Source organism: Sciurus vulgaris (assembly GCF_902686455.1).
Source record: "Sciurus vulgaris genome assembly, chromosome: 1".
Taxonomy (NCBI): Eukaryota; Metazoa; Chordata; class Mammalia; order Rodentia; family Sciuridae; genus Sciurus; species Sciurus vulgaris.
This window is the reverse complement of record NC_136461.1, coordinates 102,482,668-102,495,017: the sequence shown is the minus strand read 5'-3', so window position 1 is coordinate 102,495,017 and position 12,350 is coordinate 102,482,668. Positions and strand designations below refer to the sequence as shown.

At 34.3% G+C, this 12,350-nt stretch overlaps 1 protein-coding gene across 1 annotated transcript in view; it reads left to right on the top strand.

Annotated features, from left to right (window-relative positions):
• RSBN1 (round spermatid basic protein 1) overlaps positions 1–12,350 on the top strand; it is a 47,934-nt gene that overhangs the window by 30,882 nt on the left and 4,702 nt on the right. Inside the window, exons 3-6 of the mRNA XM_079135362.1 lie at positions 3,266–3,403; positions 3,695–3,837; positions 9,841–10,008; positions 11,658–11,766. Of these exons, the coding sequence (XP_078991488.1) occupies positions 3,266–3,403; positions 3,695–3,837; positions 9,841–10,008; positions 11,658–11,766 (558 nt within the window). The remainder of the gene's footprint in view (positions 1–3,265; positions 3,404–3,694; positions 3,838–9,840; positions 10,009–11,657; positions 11,767–12,350) is intronic.

Below are 12,350 nucleotides of genomic sequence, written 5' to 3'. Positions count from 1 at the left end.
TTCATTTACTTGATGGATCTTTTGCTATTAAATACAAATTTAACATTGTTAATCATTCTTAATTCTTTGGCACTCATGTACACAGCATTAGTATTCACACAAATGTGTGAACTTGAAGATGCTTTTAAGATGAGGGATTTTTGTTTTCACGTTTTTTGTGGGGGCTGTACTGGAGATTGTACCAAGTGGGTTTTTACCACTGAGCTATATCCCTAGCCCTATTTATTTTATTATTTTGAGACAGGGTCTCCCTAAATTGCTGAGGCTGGCCTCCAAATTTTGATCCTCCTACCTCACCTTCCCCAGTAACTGGGATTACAGATGTGTGCCACCACGTTGTTGGCCTTGACAAAATTTTGAAGTCATAAAAGTTTGTTTTCTTTTGTGTCATACCCTCTCTTTTTCTTCTTTTGTTCCCTACACCCCACCCCCACCCCAGATTTACTTTCTTTCTCTTTCCAAATAGGAGAATATGCTTTATATTTATTCCTGTCACATATTAATTATTCTAGATGTCTGCATTTTTAAAGTTGTCTTTAAGTTCAGTGCTGCTGAATTTAGTGGTATTTGAATTAGGTAAATTGAAGTAGTGTGATATAAAAATATGAATTCACTCTACAAAATTTAAAGTAATCTGAATTTCTTTAGGATAATAATGTATTAAGAGTTGCATAATTTAAAAACTAACAGGTCAAGTAAATTGAAAACTATCACATGGCAATGTGCTTTTTCAGAGTTGGTCTTAAGGAGCTTTAAAGTATGATAGGTTTTTAGGGCATTCCTCTTATAAAATGACACTGCCCTGTATAGATTGAAATCCTTTCTTTGTAAAGGAATTTCTGATATGTAGGAATAGCTGGAGAAGTGTTTGGGAGAGAGTGATATTATTATCCCCAAAAGCATATAGTTCCTAGAACTGGTACTGAAGATTAAATATGCTTTAATTGTTTAAGGGTGCTTGACTTGGAGGGGTTAGAATAATGATCAGAAAATCTTTCTTTCTCCCTGTTCCTTATGTGTATACCCTATGATGATCTTCTTTTCTGTGCTACCTCCCCTGACATATTTTAGCATTGTGATCATGTAGACCTACAGAAGATAAATGCATGCAAATAAATGCAAGGTAAGGGCTAGAGAGGTATCTCAGTGGTAGTGTTGCTTCGTATGCATAAATCTCTGGGTTTGATTTCCAGCACTGCAAAAAAAAAAAAAAGAAAAGAAAAGAAAAAAGTGGGAAAAAAATTATTATGCAAGGTAATTCTGACCTGGGTAGTTGCTGCTTAAGTGACCTTGGGGGAAGGATTTATAAGAATTTAAGAAACCTCCACTATAGAGAAGGCAACAGATCTGGGGAGGGAGGAAAGGAGGGAAAAGGAAGTACTGGGGAATGAGATTGATAAAAGTTATGTGCATGTCCCAATATGGCATAATAAATCCCATTCTTACAAATAATTATAATGCACCAATAAAAAAATAAAGAAATTTCCACTAGTTGAAAATAAGATCTAAGATCCCTTTTTCTGTGTATGTGTACGGTGTTAAATTATCTATGGAAAAAAATGGGGAGTTGATTCTAAAAACGGTGCTGAAGAACTAATAGTGAAGAATTATTGAAATACTAAATGATCATTTATGCAAATTTTTCTCTTAAAGCAAAGTAGGTGACATTTAAAACAGTTAATAATCAATTCTTAAAATCATTCTTGAATGTTCAGTAGAGGTCGACCCAGCTTATAAAGCCAGCTATGTATTAGGCTTTTCAATTTATTCTACATATTCACTGAAGTAGAAAATGCTAGGTAGCTGATCTGAGGTGGAAATTCTGGTTTAGAATTCAACATTTTAAATCTAGTCCATCTGTATGCACAGGAATAATATCAGATTGTATAAATTGGTTGATTCTATTTAAATGCTACAAAGGCTGCAGCGGGCTGCAAAATTTATATAGGATATGCCTTAAATTCACTGGAGGGTTGATACAGGTTGAAGCCTTCCTAGTCCAACACTCAAAAATTTTCAGATTTTGGACCAGTGCAGGTTTTGAATTTTTGTATTAAGGATGCTCAGTTGGTAAAGTCTATGTAAATATTCCAAAACCCAAAAGAATCTGAAATCCTTGTTGCAAAAGTGTGTGTGTGTGTTTTGGGTATTTTGTTGTTGTTTTTTTTTTTTTTTTTTTTTTTTTTTTGTTCTGGGGATCGAACGCAGGTACACTCAACCACTGAACCACATCCCCAGCCCTATTTTGTATTTTATTTAGAGACAGGGTCTCCCTGAGCTGCTTAGTGCCTCACTGTTGCTGAGACTGGCTTTGTGATCCTCCTGTCTCAGCCTCCTTAGCCACTGGGATTACAGGCGTGCGCCACCACCCCGGTTTGCAAAGTGTTCTTAATCTGTACAGAGAAAATGTGTATGTGTGTGCAGAAAACAGACTTAAGAAAAGGGAAAGATAGTGGAGGGTGACCAGGAAGACTTCTGTGGGGGGGAAAGCCTAGAACTGATTTTTGAAAGATGGGTTGATTTGGGTTGACAGAAAACAGAGCATCCCAAGTTGGAAAATTTCAAGAGGAAACTCATTAGAGATACAAGTAAGCTTGTCGTAAGTTGAGTGAAGAAAAAAGATCAGACTGCCTGACACAAGAAAGTAATGGGAGACTGAATTTGGTAAAGTCAGCCTGGTATCTGGCCTGAAGTGAAGACTTTGCAACTAGGGAATATACAATGAATATGGAAGATTAATCTGACCATGGTCTTTGTTTCCTGCCCTGCCAATTTTACTATTTATTTGAATTTTACTATTTTATTTGAATTATAATTTTTAATTTCATTGTTTATTTTCACAGTTTCACCAAGATCACACTGCAAAGTCTTTTTAGAGTTCAACAATCATCTTAGAGAATTTTTTCTTAATGTCTCCCTATTTCTTTGAAACTATAGGCTAACTTGCACATTGAAATTTGTTTATGGCACATGTCATACTAACGTATTTGTCAGTGTGCTTGGCTGCCTCTCTATAACTAATCTTTTTTTTTTTCTTTTTTTTTTTTGGGTGCTGGGGATCGAACCCAGGGCCTTCTGCTTGCAAGGCAAGGCAAGCACTCTACCGACTGAGCTGTCTCCCCAGCCCCTCTATAACTAATCTTTATCCAAGGATATGTTCTTAGTATGTAGAAGAAATAATAATATTAGAAACAATAACCTATTCTCATTCTTTAATTGCAATGCACTTCAGTCTTTTTTCCCTCCTCCTTTTGTTTTATCTCAGGTCAACAGGACATACTGCTGTGGCACCTACCGGGCAGGTCCTATGCGACAGATAAGTCTTGTTGGAGCAGTAGATGAAGAAGTTGGTGATTATTTCCCAGAGTTCCTTGATATGTTAGAAGAATCACCATTTCTGAAAGTGAGTATTAATTTAGATTATTTAAGTTCTGATGATCACTTAGGTGATCACTTTAAAGACTACTGAGTTAACTTTGCCTACTAAAATTAAGTTTTATGCAGTGTTTTGGATAGACATATTTAAAAAGTACTGTATAACATACTTATTCTTTTTTATATAAATTACTACATAATGAACATTGTTTCTTTATATACATGTGCAAAAAAAGCTTTTTAGAATTTGAGTGAGAGGTATTACCCTATAAATGGTATCAAATTTTAAAAATGTGATTCATTCATCTAATTTTTTTAGATGACTTTGCCCTGGGGTACACTTTCCAGCCTCCGACTACAATGTAGGTCCCAGAGTGATGATGGGCCTATCATGTGGGTAAGGCCAGGAGAACAGATGATTCCTACAGCAGACATGCCAAAGTCACCCTTCAAAAGAAGACGGTAAACATTTATTTTTCTCAAATAAGCAAAACTACTCTTTTTAATTGCTTGCTTATAAAAATGATTGAGACCTGAGCACAGTTTGAAAACCACTTGTCTACATTATTTATGTAAATCTTAAGTAAATCTTCTAGCTGTGAGTTTCTTAATCCAGATCACTCATTATATAGTCATCAGTGTGAGGTATCATCCTTAAAAAACTAACTTTTACTTCTTTTCTTTAAACCCAGGTCCTGTCTGCAGAATAAAAGATCAAACTCTTTAGTGTGATCTATAAAAATTTTTATAATCTATCCCAGTGGTACTTCTATATCTGCTTCTTGTCTTCTTTAGCCATAGTAAATTCAGTTTCCAAACCATGGCTTTTCAATACTCTTTGCTTTTTGCACTGTCATTTTTACTCAGAATCGCATTCCCTCCCACATCTTCCTTTCTACCTCTTAATGAGTTTCAAAACAACTTAGATGTTACCTCCTTTGTAAAGCTTTACTTTGTTCCTTTAGACATTTAATTGGTCCCTTCTCTGTACTCCTACAACATTCCATTGAATAATCATCCGTTTACATTTTTTTTTTAATTACTAAATATTAATCCCCTGAGTACAGGGACTGTTTTATTCATCTCTGTCCTAATGACAGTAACTAAGCAGTATTTGCTGAATGAAACCAATTATGTGCTATAATACAGAGCTTTGATAATTCTTATTGTGCTAACAGTATTTTGTGTTTCATGTACGTGAGACAAATGTAGATTAACTCACTTTAATACTTTGAAAAATCTCTTTTAATAAGACTGAAAGTGATTTATATTTGCTTATACTATGGAAGTAGCAACTCAAAATAAGTACCCCAAAGTAAATTTAATGGACTAATCTAAACCTTAACTTAAACCGCTGGAGAATGATACTTTAGCTAAGTATAGAATGAAGTAACCAAGGTACATGAAACTATTTTGTAAAAAAACTGTGAATCCAGGGTGGTAATGTGGTAAAAGCCAGCAATTAATCAGGATTATTTAACTAATTCTTCTTCATTGTAAATTGTTTCCAATTCTTCAGTAGAAATAGTATCTTGACAAACCTTACTGTGGTGCCAGAGCCAGTTTGTACCTGTTCACACGGGCCATTATAAGCATCACCTCCTGATTCTACACTGAATGCTGTTACATTACAGTCTGGAAATTGATCATGTTGGGAGTATTTATACCACAAAAATTGGCAAATCAGCTACTAATCACCCATCTTACTCTCCCCACTGCCAGACATTAAACATATATAACATACTACTGATTATAGATGAGTGGATAGATGATAATTGATAAATATATATCTTTGTGAGTATGCGTGCTTATTTCCTTTGTAGAAATTCCTAAAGGCTCAAAGTATACACATTTCTAATGGATTTCCAGAAATGTACTAATTTATATTCCTATCCATATAATAAGACAGTGCCCTTTTTTTCTCACCCTCTTAATATTTTTTTTAAATTTGTTATGATCAGACAAAATTTTCTCACTTTCTTTGTTATTTCTTCCTTGATGAATTCCTTTTAATTTCCTTTATCTACATTTTTATTGGATGTTTTTCTTTAATTGTTGTTTTGTTTTTTGTAAAAAATCTGTGTATATTATGATTATGAACCTTTTGTTTTATCTTTGCAAATTTTTTTCCTTTTAAGCTTCAGTGTTTTTTCCTTACATTCAGAAATTTTGTTTATATATGGTCAGATCTATATATCTTTTCCTCTGAGGTTTCCTGTAATAGCAGGTTTAAGAAAGGCTTTTCTCTAATAAACTATTCAGCTACATTTTTTCTTGGCAATTCTGTAACTTTAGTATATACATATTTAATCTAACTCGAATTAGCTTCCATATAGAGGAAGAAATTTAACATTTTCCCCAGTAGTTAGGCAGCTGGACCAACATCATTAGTAATTTGTTTCTCTATGAATCTGAGGTACCATCAAATTTTATCTCTATTAGGATTAAGTATTATTAAGTGAGACGTTCAGAAACACTTGAATTAGAATGAATGAATAAATACCAACTTTATCTTTCGGTGTATTGTAATTAAAATTTCTTGTTTCTGAAAATAGTGAAAAACTTCCTAGTTATCAAGGGCACTGCCAATGAAGATGATCTTTGGATTTATGAATGCTAGATTTAAAGAAATGTATGCATAGAGTTTAAAGAAATTAAGTAGTACAGTAGGGCTTATGAAAAATCATGCCCATTTTTCCCTCCCAAAGGCAAATGTGTTTTTGCTATAGGCAAAACTTATTTATTTATAATGCCTTTTCTTTTTATTTTTCCCCCAAAGAAAGGTCCTGCTGGATGTTGACTTTTTGGTAGATTGATATTTCTTCCTTTGACTTGTTCTGATAGTAAGATGACCCCTACTTTACCCTCTTCTTCCCAACTTATTTCTGTTAACTATACTTACATACATTGTTGAGGTAGAATCATATTCTGCTTTAAAAAGACATGTAGATTCTAAAATTGGAAAGCAAGTGACAATTATGATATTATGGATAGATCCAAGTAGTTGGCTCAAAATTAATCAGGTGTTCCAGTGTTATGATTTTATTCAAAGGAAAAGTATACAGAATCACCTTTCTTTCAAAATCTAGGTATTCAGCCAGGCCCAGTGGCACATTCTTGTAATCCCAGTGACTTGGGAGGCTGAGGCAGGAGTACGGCGAGTTCAAAGCCAGCCTCAGCAGTTTAGTGAAGCCCTAAGCAATTTAGTGAGACCCTATCTCTAAATAAAATATTTAAAAAGGGCTAGGAATGTGGCTTAGTGGTCAAATGTCCCTGGGTTCAATTCCCAGTACAAAAAAAAAAAAAGGGAATCCAGGTATTCAGAATCTCAGAATCATGCTACTATTTGGTTTTGTATGTGATTCATATTTTTAAAAAATTTAATAGTTCTCTTTTCCCTTACCCCTTACCTTTGGAGTACCCTTTGTTGACAGAGGACGTAGACTGTATCTGAGGTATCTTCTCGTTTGTGGGCTAAGGTGTTTTGCTTTCTTTGGGAACCACAATGACTTTCTCATCTGTTTAACTTTCTTAAATAAATTTTTTTTTTAGTTACCTTGTGTTCTTTTGTTTACATGTCAAGTCTTTCCAAATTTTTTATCATATATTATCTGCTCTTACACATCAGTTTAGTTTTTTTAGTTTTAATTGACACATAATTGCCCATATTTATGGAGTATAGTATGATACTTCTATGCATTTATACAATATGTCATGATCAAATGGGCTAATTAGCATTTCCATTTCCTCAAATTTTATCATTTCTTGTGGTGACAACCTTTGAACTTCTCCATTTATTTTGAAATAAATAAATATTTGTGAACTATAGTTTCACCCTATTGTAGTGGTATAGAACACTAGAATTTATTCTTTCTAACTAATGGTACCCATTTTCTAATCTCTCCCTCCTTCCCAGCCTCAAGTGACTTCTATTCTTCTTTCTACTATGAAATCAACTTTTTTAGCTTCCAAATAAATACATCTGTTTTTTACATGAAAATCTTGGAATTCTGTGTTCCCCCACTTTTCGTGTGAAAGGCTTATTTCACAGTTATCCACCTAGGAGTTCCATTTAATGCTTTCCTGCATTAATCTGTAGTCATCATCTTTGGTTTATTTTCTTCTCTTTTTTGAACATATTGTCAAGTAATATTTTAGGAAAAGGAGGGTATTCTGAGTTATTATATGTTTGAAAGTTCTTTTTTGTCATTAAATGTGGTTGTTAGTTTAGTTGGAAGTCCATAGGCTATGTTTTTCCTTATAGATTTTATCTAATATTATTTATGGGAATTCTTAACATCAATATAATTTTTGTTCTTCTGTGTATAATGTATTCTTTTTTTCTTGTCTGAAAGTTTATTGCATCCTCTACCACTGGCAGTCTGAAATTTTTCAGTGCATCTCAGTTTGGGTCTTTCATTCTTATTCTGCATTTTTCTTCTTATTTTTTAATCATCCCTTTTGTTGTTTAGTAAGCCCTTAAATTTAAGGGCTCTTTTCCTTTCTGGGAGTTTTTCTTGCTTAATTGCTTTGGTAATTTCACCCCTTCCCCCCAAAACTGTTAGTTGAATAATAGATGTCCTGATTTGATTATCTTTCCTGTTACCTTTTCCTTTTGATTTGGGAACACTTACTTGATTTTTGTCTTCTAACTTTTCTTTTGAATTTTAAAATTTTAACATTGTTTATTTTGGTATTTCTTTGTCAGTCTACTACCTTCAGATATCTGGTGATGCTTATTCTTATTTTGGAATAAAGCACGGGACTTATTCGAAGTTCCATTTATATTTCATTTAGGGTTGTCAATAGATAGGTTTTACTTTAAACAGGCATAGATATAGACATTAAATTGTATGTCCAGGGGGGTGGGAGGGGTTAGCGTTAGGGTTAGGGTTAGGGTTAGGGTTAAGGAGGGTGGTAAGAATGGAGGAAGAAAGGACTGTATCGAGGGAAAAGAGGGGTGGGAGGGGTAGGGGGAAGGGAAAAAAAATAACAGAATGAATCAAACAACATTACCCTATGTAAATTTATGATTATACAAATGGTATGCCTTGACTCCGTGTACAAATAGAGAAACATGTATCCCATTTGTTTACAATTAAAAAAAAATTGTATGTCCAAATGTCAGGATTATGTTAGTTCTACTCATGTGGCAAATTTAGTATGTTTAGAGAAGGACATGCAGATTTTTTGGCTGAAATTTTATTAAGATGGTTTTGGCTATAAGCAACAAAAAATTTGACTCAAAGCAGTTCATAAAATCAAACGTTATCCCACGTATTAAGAAATGTGGACAGGTTGGTTGTAGGTACTCTTATATTTCTTTCTTATGAGTAAGGAAATTTCTCAGAAGGTTCCTCAGTAGATTTCATACTATCAACTAGAATCAGTTCATGTCCCTTCTTAAAGAAGTCACTGGCAGTTGGAATGAGCTTACCATAATTTGCCAACATTTACCCAGATCTACCTCTGGAACTTGTAAATGAGATCATGTATAGGATAGGATCAAATGCCTAAAGAAAATCAAGGTCTGTCAGGAAAATCAAGGGGAGAAATGGTTACTGGATATTAGCCATAGTGCACTCCGTGGGGGTGATTTTTGTCTGCAGAAGTAGCAAGTGACTGGTTTATTTGGAGAATTATACTTTAATTCCCCTTTTCTCAGCTTCATTTTATTTCTGTTCCTTGTTATTTTGCCTGTTTTTTGATTCGGGCTTCTCCAGGGTCTGTTGGATAGGTCTGAGGTCTGCTGCCTTTTTGGTTGCTCATATTATATGGTTTTCTTTGCTTGGTTTTATTAGTCTAAGACACTGTGATCATTTTCTGTCATGCAGAACTTAGTTGATACTGCTCATTCCCTGATTTCTTTTTTTTTTTTTCATTCATTCCTTTACTATCACCTCTAGATTGTTTTATTTAGAAACTTTTGAGTACATTAAAAAATGGAATATAATAAACTTCCATAACTTCAGTAACAACCGTTATCAACTCAAAACCAATTTTATTTCACCTAGATTCCCATCCAACTAATCTCTTCCCAACATTAGTTTGAACCATTTTATTTTCAATTTAACATGGAAGGAGGTCTTATGGATGCTCAGTTGCCATGTTGAGTAAAGATCTAATAGATTGTTTTGAGAATTAGAAATGAAGTTGGCTAAGATGAGAGTATATAGCCTTAAACTTTGAATTTTATTTTCTGTTGCTAGTTGTCTAAATATTATATGTTCATATACAACATTTGGTCCTCAAACATACAGCTGCTTTTTTATGTTTTACACGGAAAGGAAGCAAACCATATTAATCATTATAATATAGTATGTTAAATGTTAATGATCAAAATCATTCTACTCCTCTTAGCCCTAATCTTATTTTAACCTAGTATTTCAGCACTTTTTCACCTTATTGCTGTTAATTTTTGCTTGTTCCCTTCTTGTTTCCCCTTCACAATAAAATCTATTCTAGATCAATGAATGAAATTAAAAATCTCCAGTACCTACCTCGGACCAGTGAACCCCGTGAAGTCCTTTTTGAAGATAGGACAAGAGCTCATGCTGATCATGTAGGTCAGGGGTTTGACTGGCAGAGTACGGCTGCTGTTGGGGTTTTGAAAGCTGTACAGTTTGGTGAATGGTAAGTTAATGGAACTCAACTACAAGATTGACTAATGTTGTCTAGGAAAATGTGGGCTTTCTTTAAAAGATTGGGTGGAGATTGTTTTTAAAATACACATAAAGTTTAACATTTTTTAAATGTATGTTCATTACTATTAATTACAATCACATTGTTGTGAAACACGTCTCCAAAACTTTTTCATCTTTTAGAACTGAAACACTATGTCCAACAACTCACTCCCCTATTTCCCCCTCACCCCTTGATATTGGTAACTACTTTTTTTTTTTCCTGCTCTTTTCAGTTGATTGCATGAAGGTGTTACACTAGTTCAAGTTAAACCATTGGACCCCACATGGTTACATTATACAAACTGTGAGGTTTTTAAACTTGTGACAAGGGGGAGAAGGAAAATTGTACTCATTGAAAGGAAATATTCACTTGTTTCAATGAACCACAAGTACTTAAAACCCATGAACCTTCAGCTAATCATCCTTAGCTGGTCCAGTCTTTACCAGAAACTGGCATATGTTCTTGCACTGGTCACCCTGTAGCTGAATTACTTCTCCATACTCTGGATACTCAATTATAGTGCCATTATAGACAAATTTCTTCTTGAACATCTTCACTACTTTCTTTTTATCATAATCATCATGATCCCTTGGACAGTACAGGTCTTCCTACCATTTGTCTTTTGAATTCTTACATGGATATAATCTTCAGTGCCACCTGGAAGCAGGTCATCACCCTTACTTGCATCAGCAAGGAGGTTGAAAGATTCTGGATAGTGGACATATAATTCCTTTTCCTTGATGGAAATGGCCTGCCGAAGTCTGCTGCAGGAGGCAAGAGGCAGGAGGCAGGTGGGCTGGGATGGGGGAGGGGCAAAGTGTTTGGAAGCCAGGATGGTCCAGCAGGAGGCTGCTGAGTCCTTGGTGGTGGCTCAGTGACTGGAGCCTCTGGTAACTACTTTGTTTCTTTAAACTTAACTACTTTAATATCTCATATAAGTAGAATCATGTAATAATTTGTCTTTTTGTGGCTGGCTTATTTTTCTTATAATGTCCTCAAGGTTCATCTATGCTATAGCAAGTGTTGGAATCTCCTTCCTTTTTAAGACTGAGTGCAGTCTATCACACACACACAAACACAAACATTTTATTAACTATTAATAAACTCTTGAACTGCTTCCATCTTTGGCTATTTGACTCTGAATGTGGGTATACTAATCTCTCTTTCAATTTCAGTTCTTTTGGGTATATACTCGGAAGTAGAGTTGTTGGATCATATGGCAATTCTATTTTTAATGCTTTGAAGAACTGCTGTCTCTGGTTTTCATAGTGGCTACACTATTTTGCATTCAGTTGGAACCCAATTTTAACAAATTCAGGACACAGAAATGCAAACTAATGAGAGAATTGCAAATGTATCTCATAAAACTATTGTTTTTTAGGCATTTTTGTTTTAATTTTACAACTAATGTGATTTTTATAATTAAAAAAAATAGTTTTGTTAGTTTTTATCTTTGAAAATTGATTTCAAGAAGCAAGAAGTTGTATGTTGTATTTCTTTGCTAGTAGTAGCAGTTCCAGGAACTGGGAGGCTGAAATTTGTCATTGCTTTTTGTTGTGGATTCTTATCCTTAAAACCTTGATTTTTGTTACTAATAGGAGTGACCAACCTCGCATAACCAAAGATGTGATTTGTTTTCACGCTGAGGATTTTACTGATGTTGTACAGAGACTTCAGTTAGACCTCCATGAACCCCCAGTTTCCCAGGTAATAACTTTTGCTTTTTATTACTCTTTGTGTGAAATATTAGAAATAAGTATCTATCCATTTTGAGTTTCGTCTTACAACTAGATACATAGGATAGTGAATTTAATTTTTATTCAAGGCAGTGTGTGTATTGTGGGTAGGGGAGGTGCTAGAGACATCATTAAAACAATTTCCCAAGCAAAATGCTTCAGTCTTTGGGATGCCAGGTGGGCTTCAGGTGGTCAGACAGGCCAGGGAGCTCAGTTATGGCCAGGAGTAGTCTCGAATGTTAACCTCATTACACTGTTGGCCCTGGAGAGCATAAAGATTGAAAGATGCTGAAGGAAGAGATAAAATGTTGCCTTTTTAGCTATACTTTCAAGTACTTATTTAAATGATTCCATATAGGCCATCTGAATTTAACCTGTCCTTTGTTACTAGAGAGTAAAATGAGAGGAAGAATGTTTCCCAAAAAAACATTTTAGAAAGTTATGTCTCATTTAGTATTGCTTAAATTATTGTTTATAACACATTTTATCCCTGTTATTCTATGCTAATTATAATGCTTTATTTGAAAGAATTATTACATATTTTAAAGTCTTATG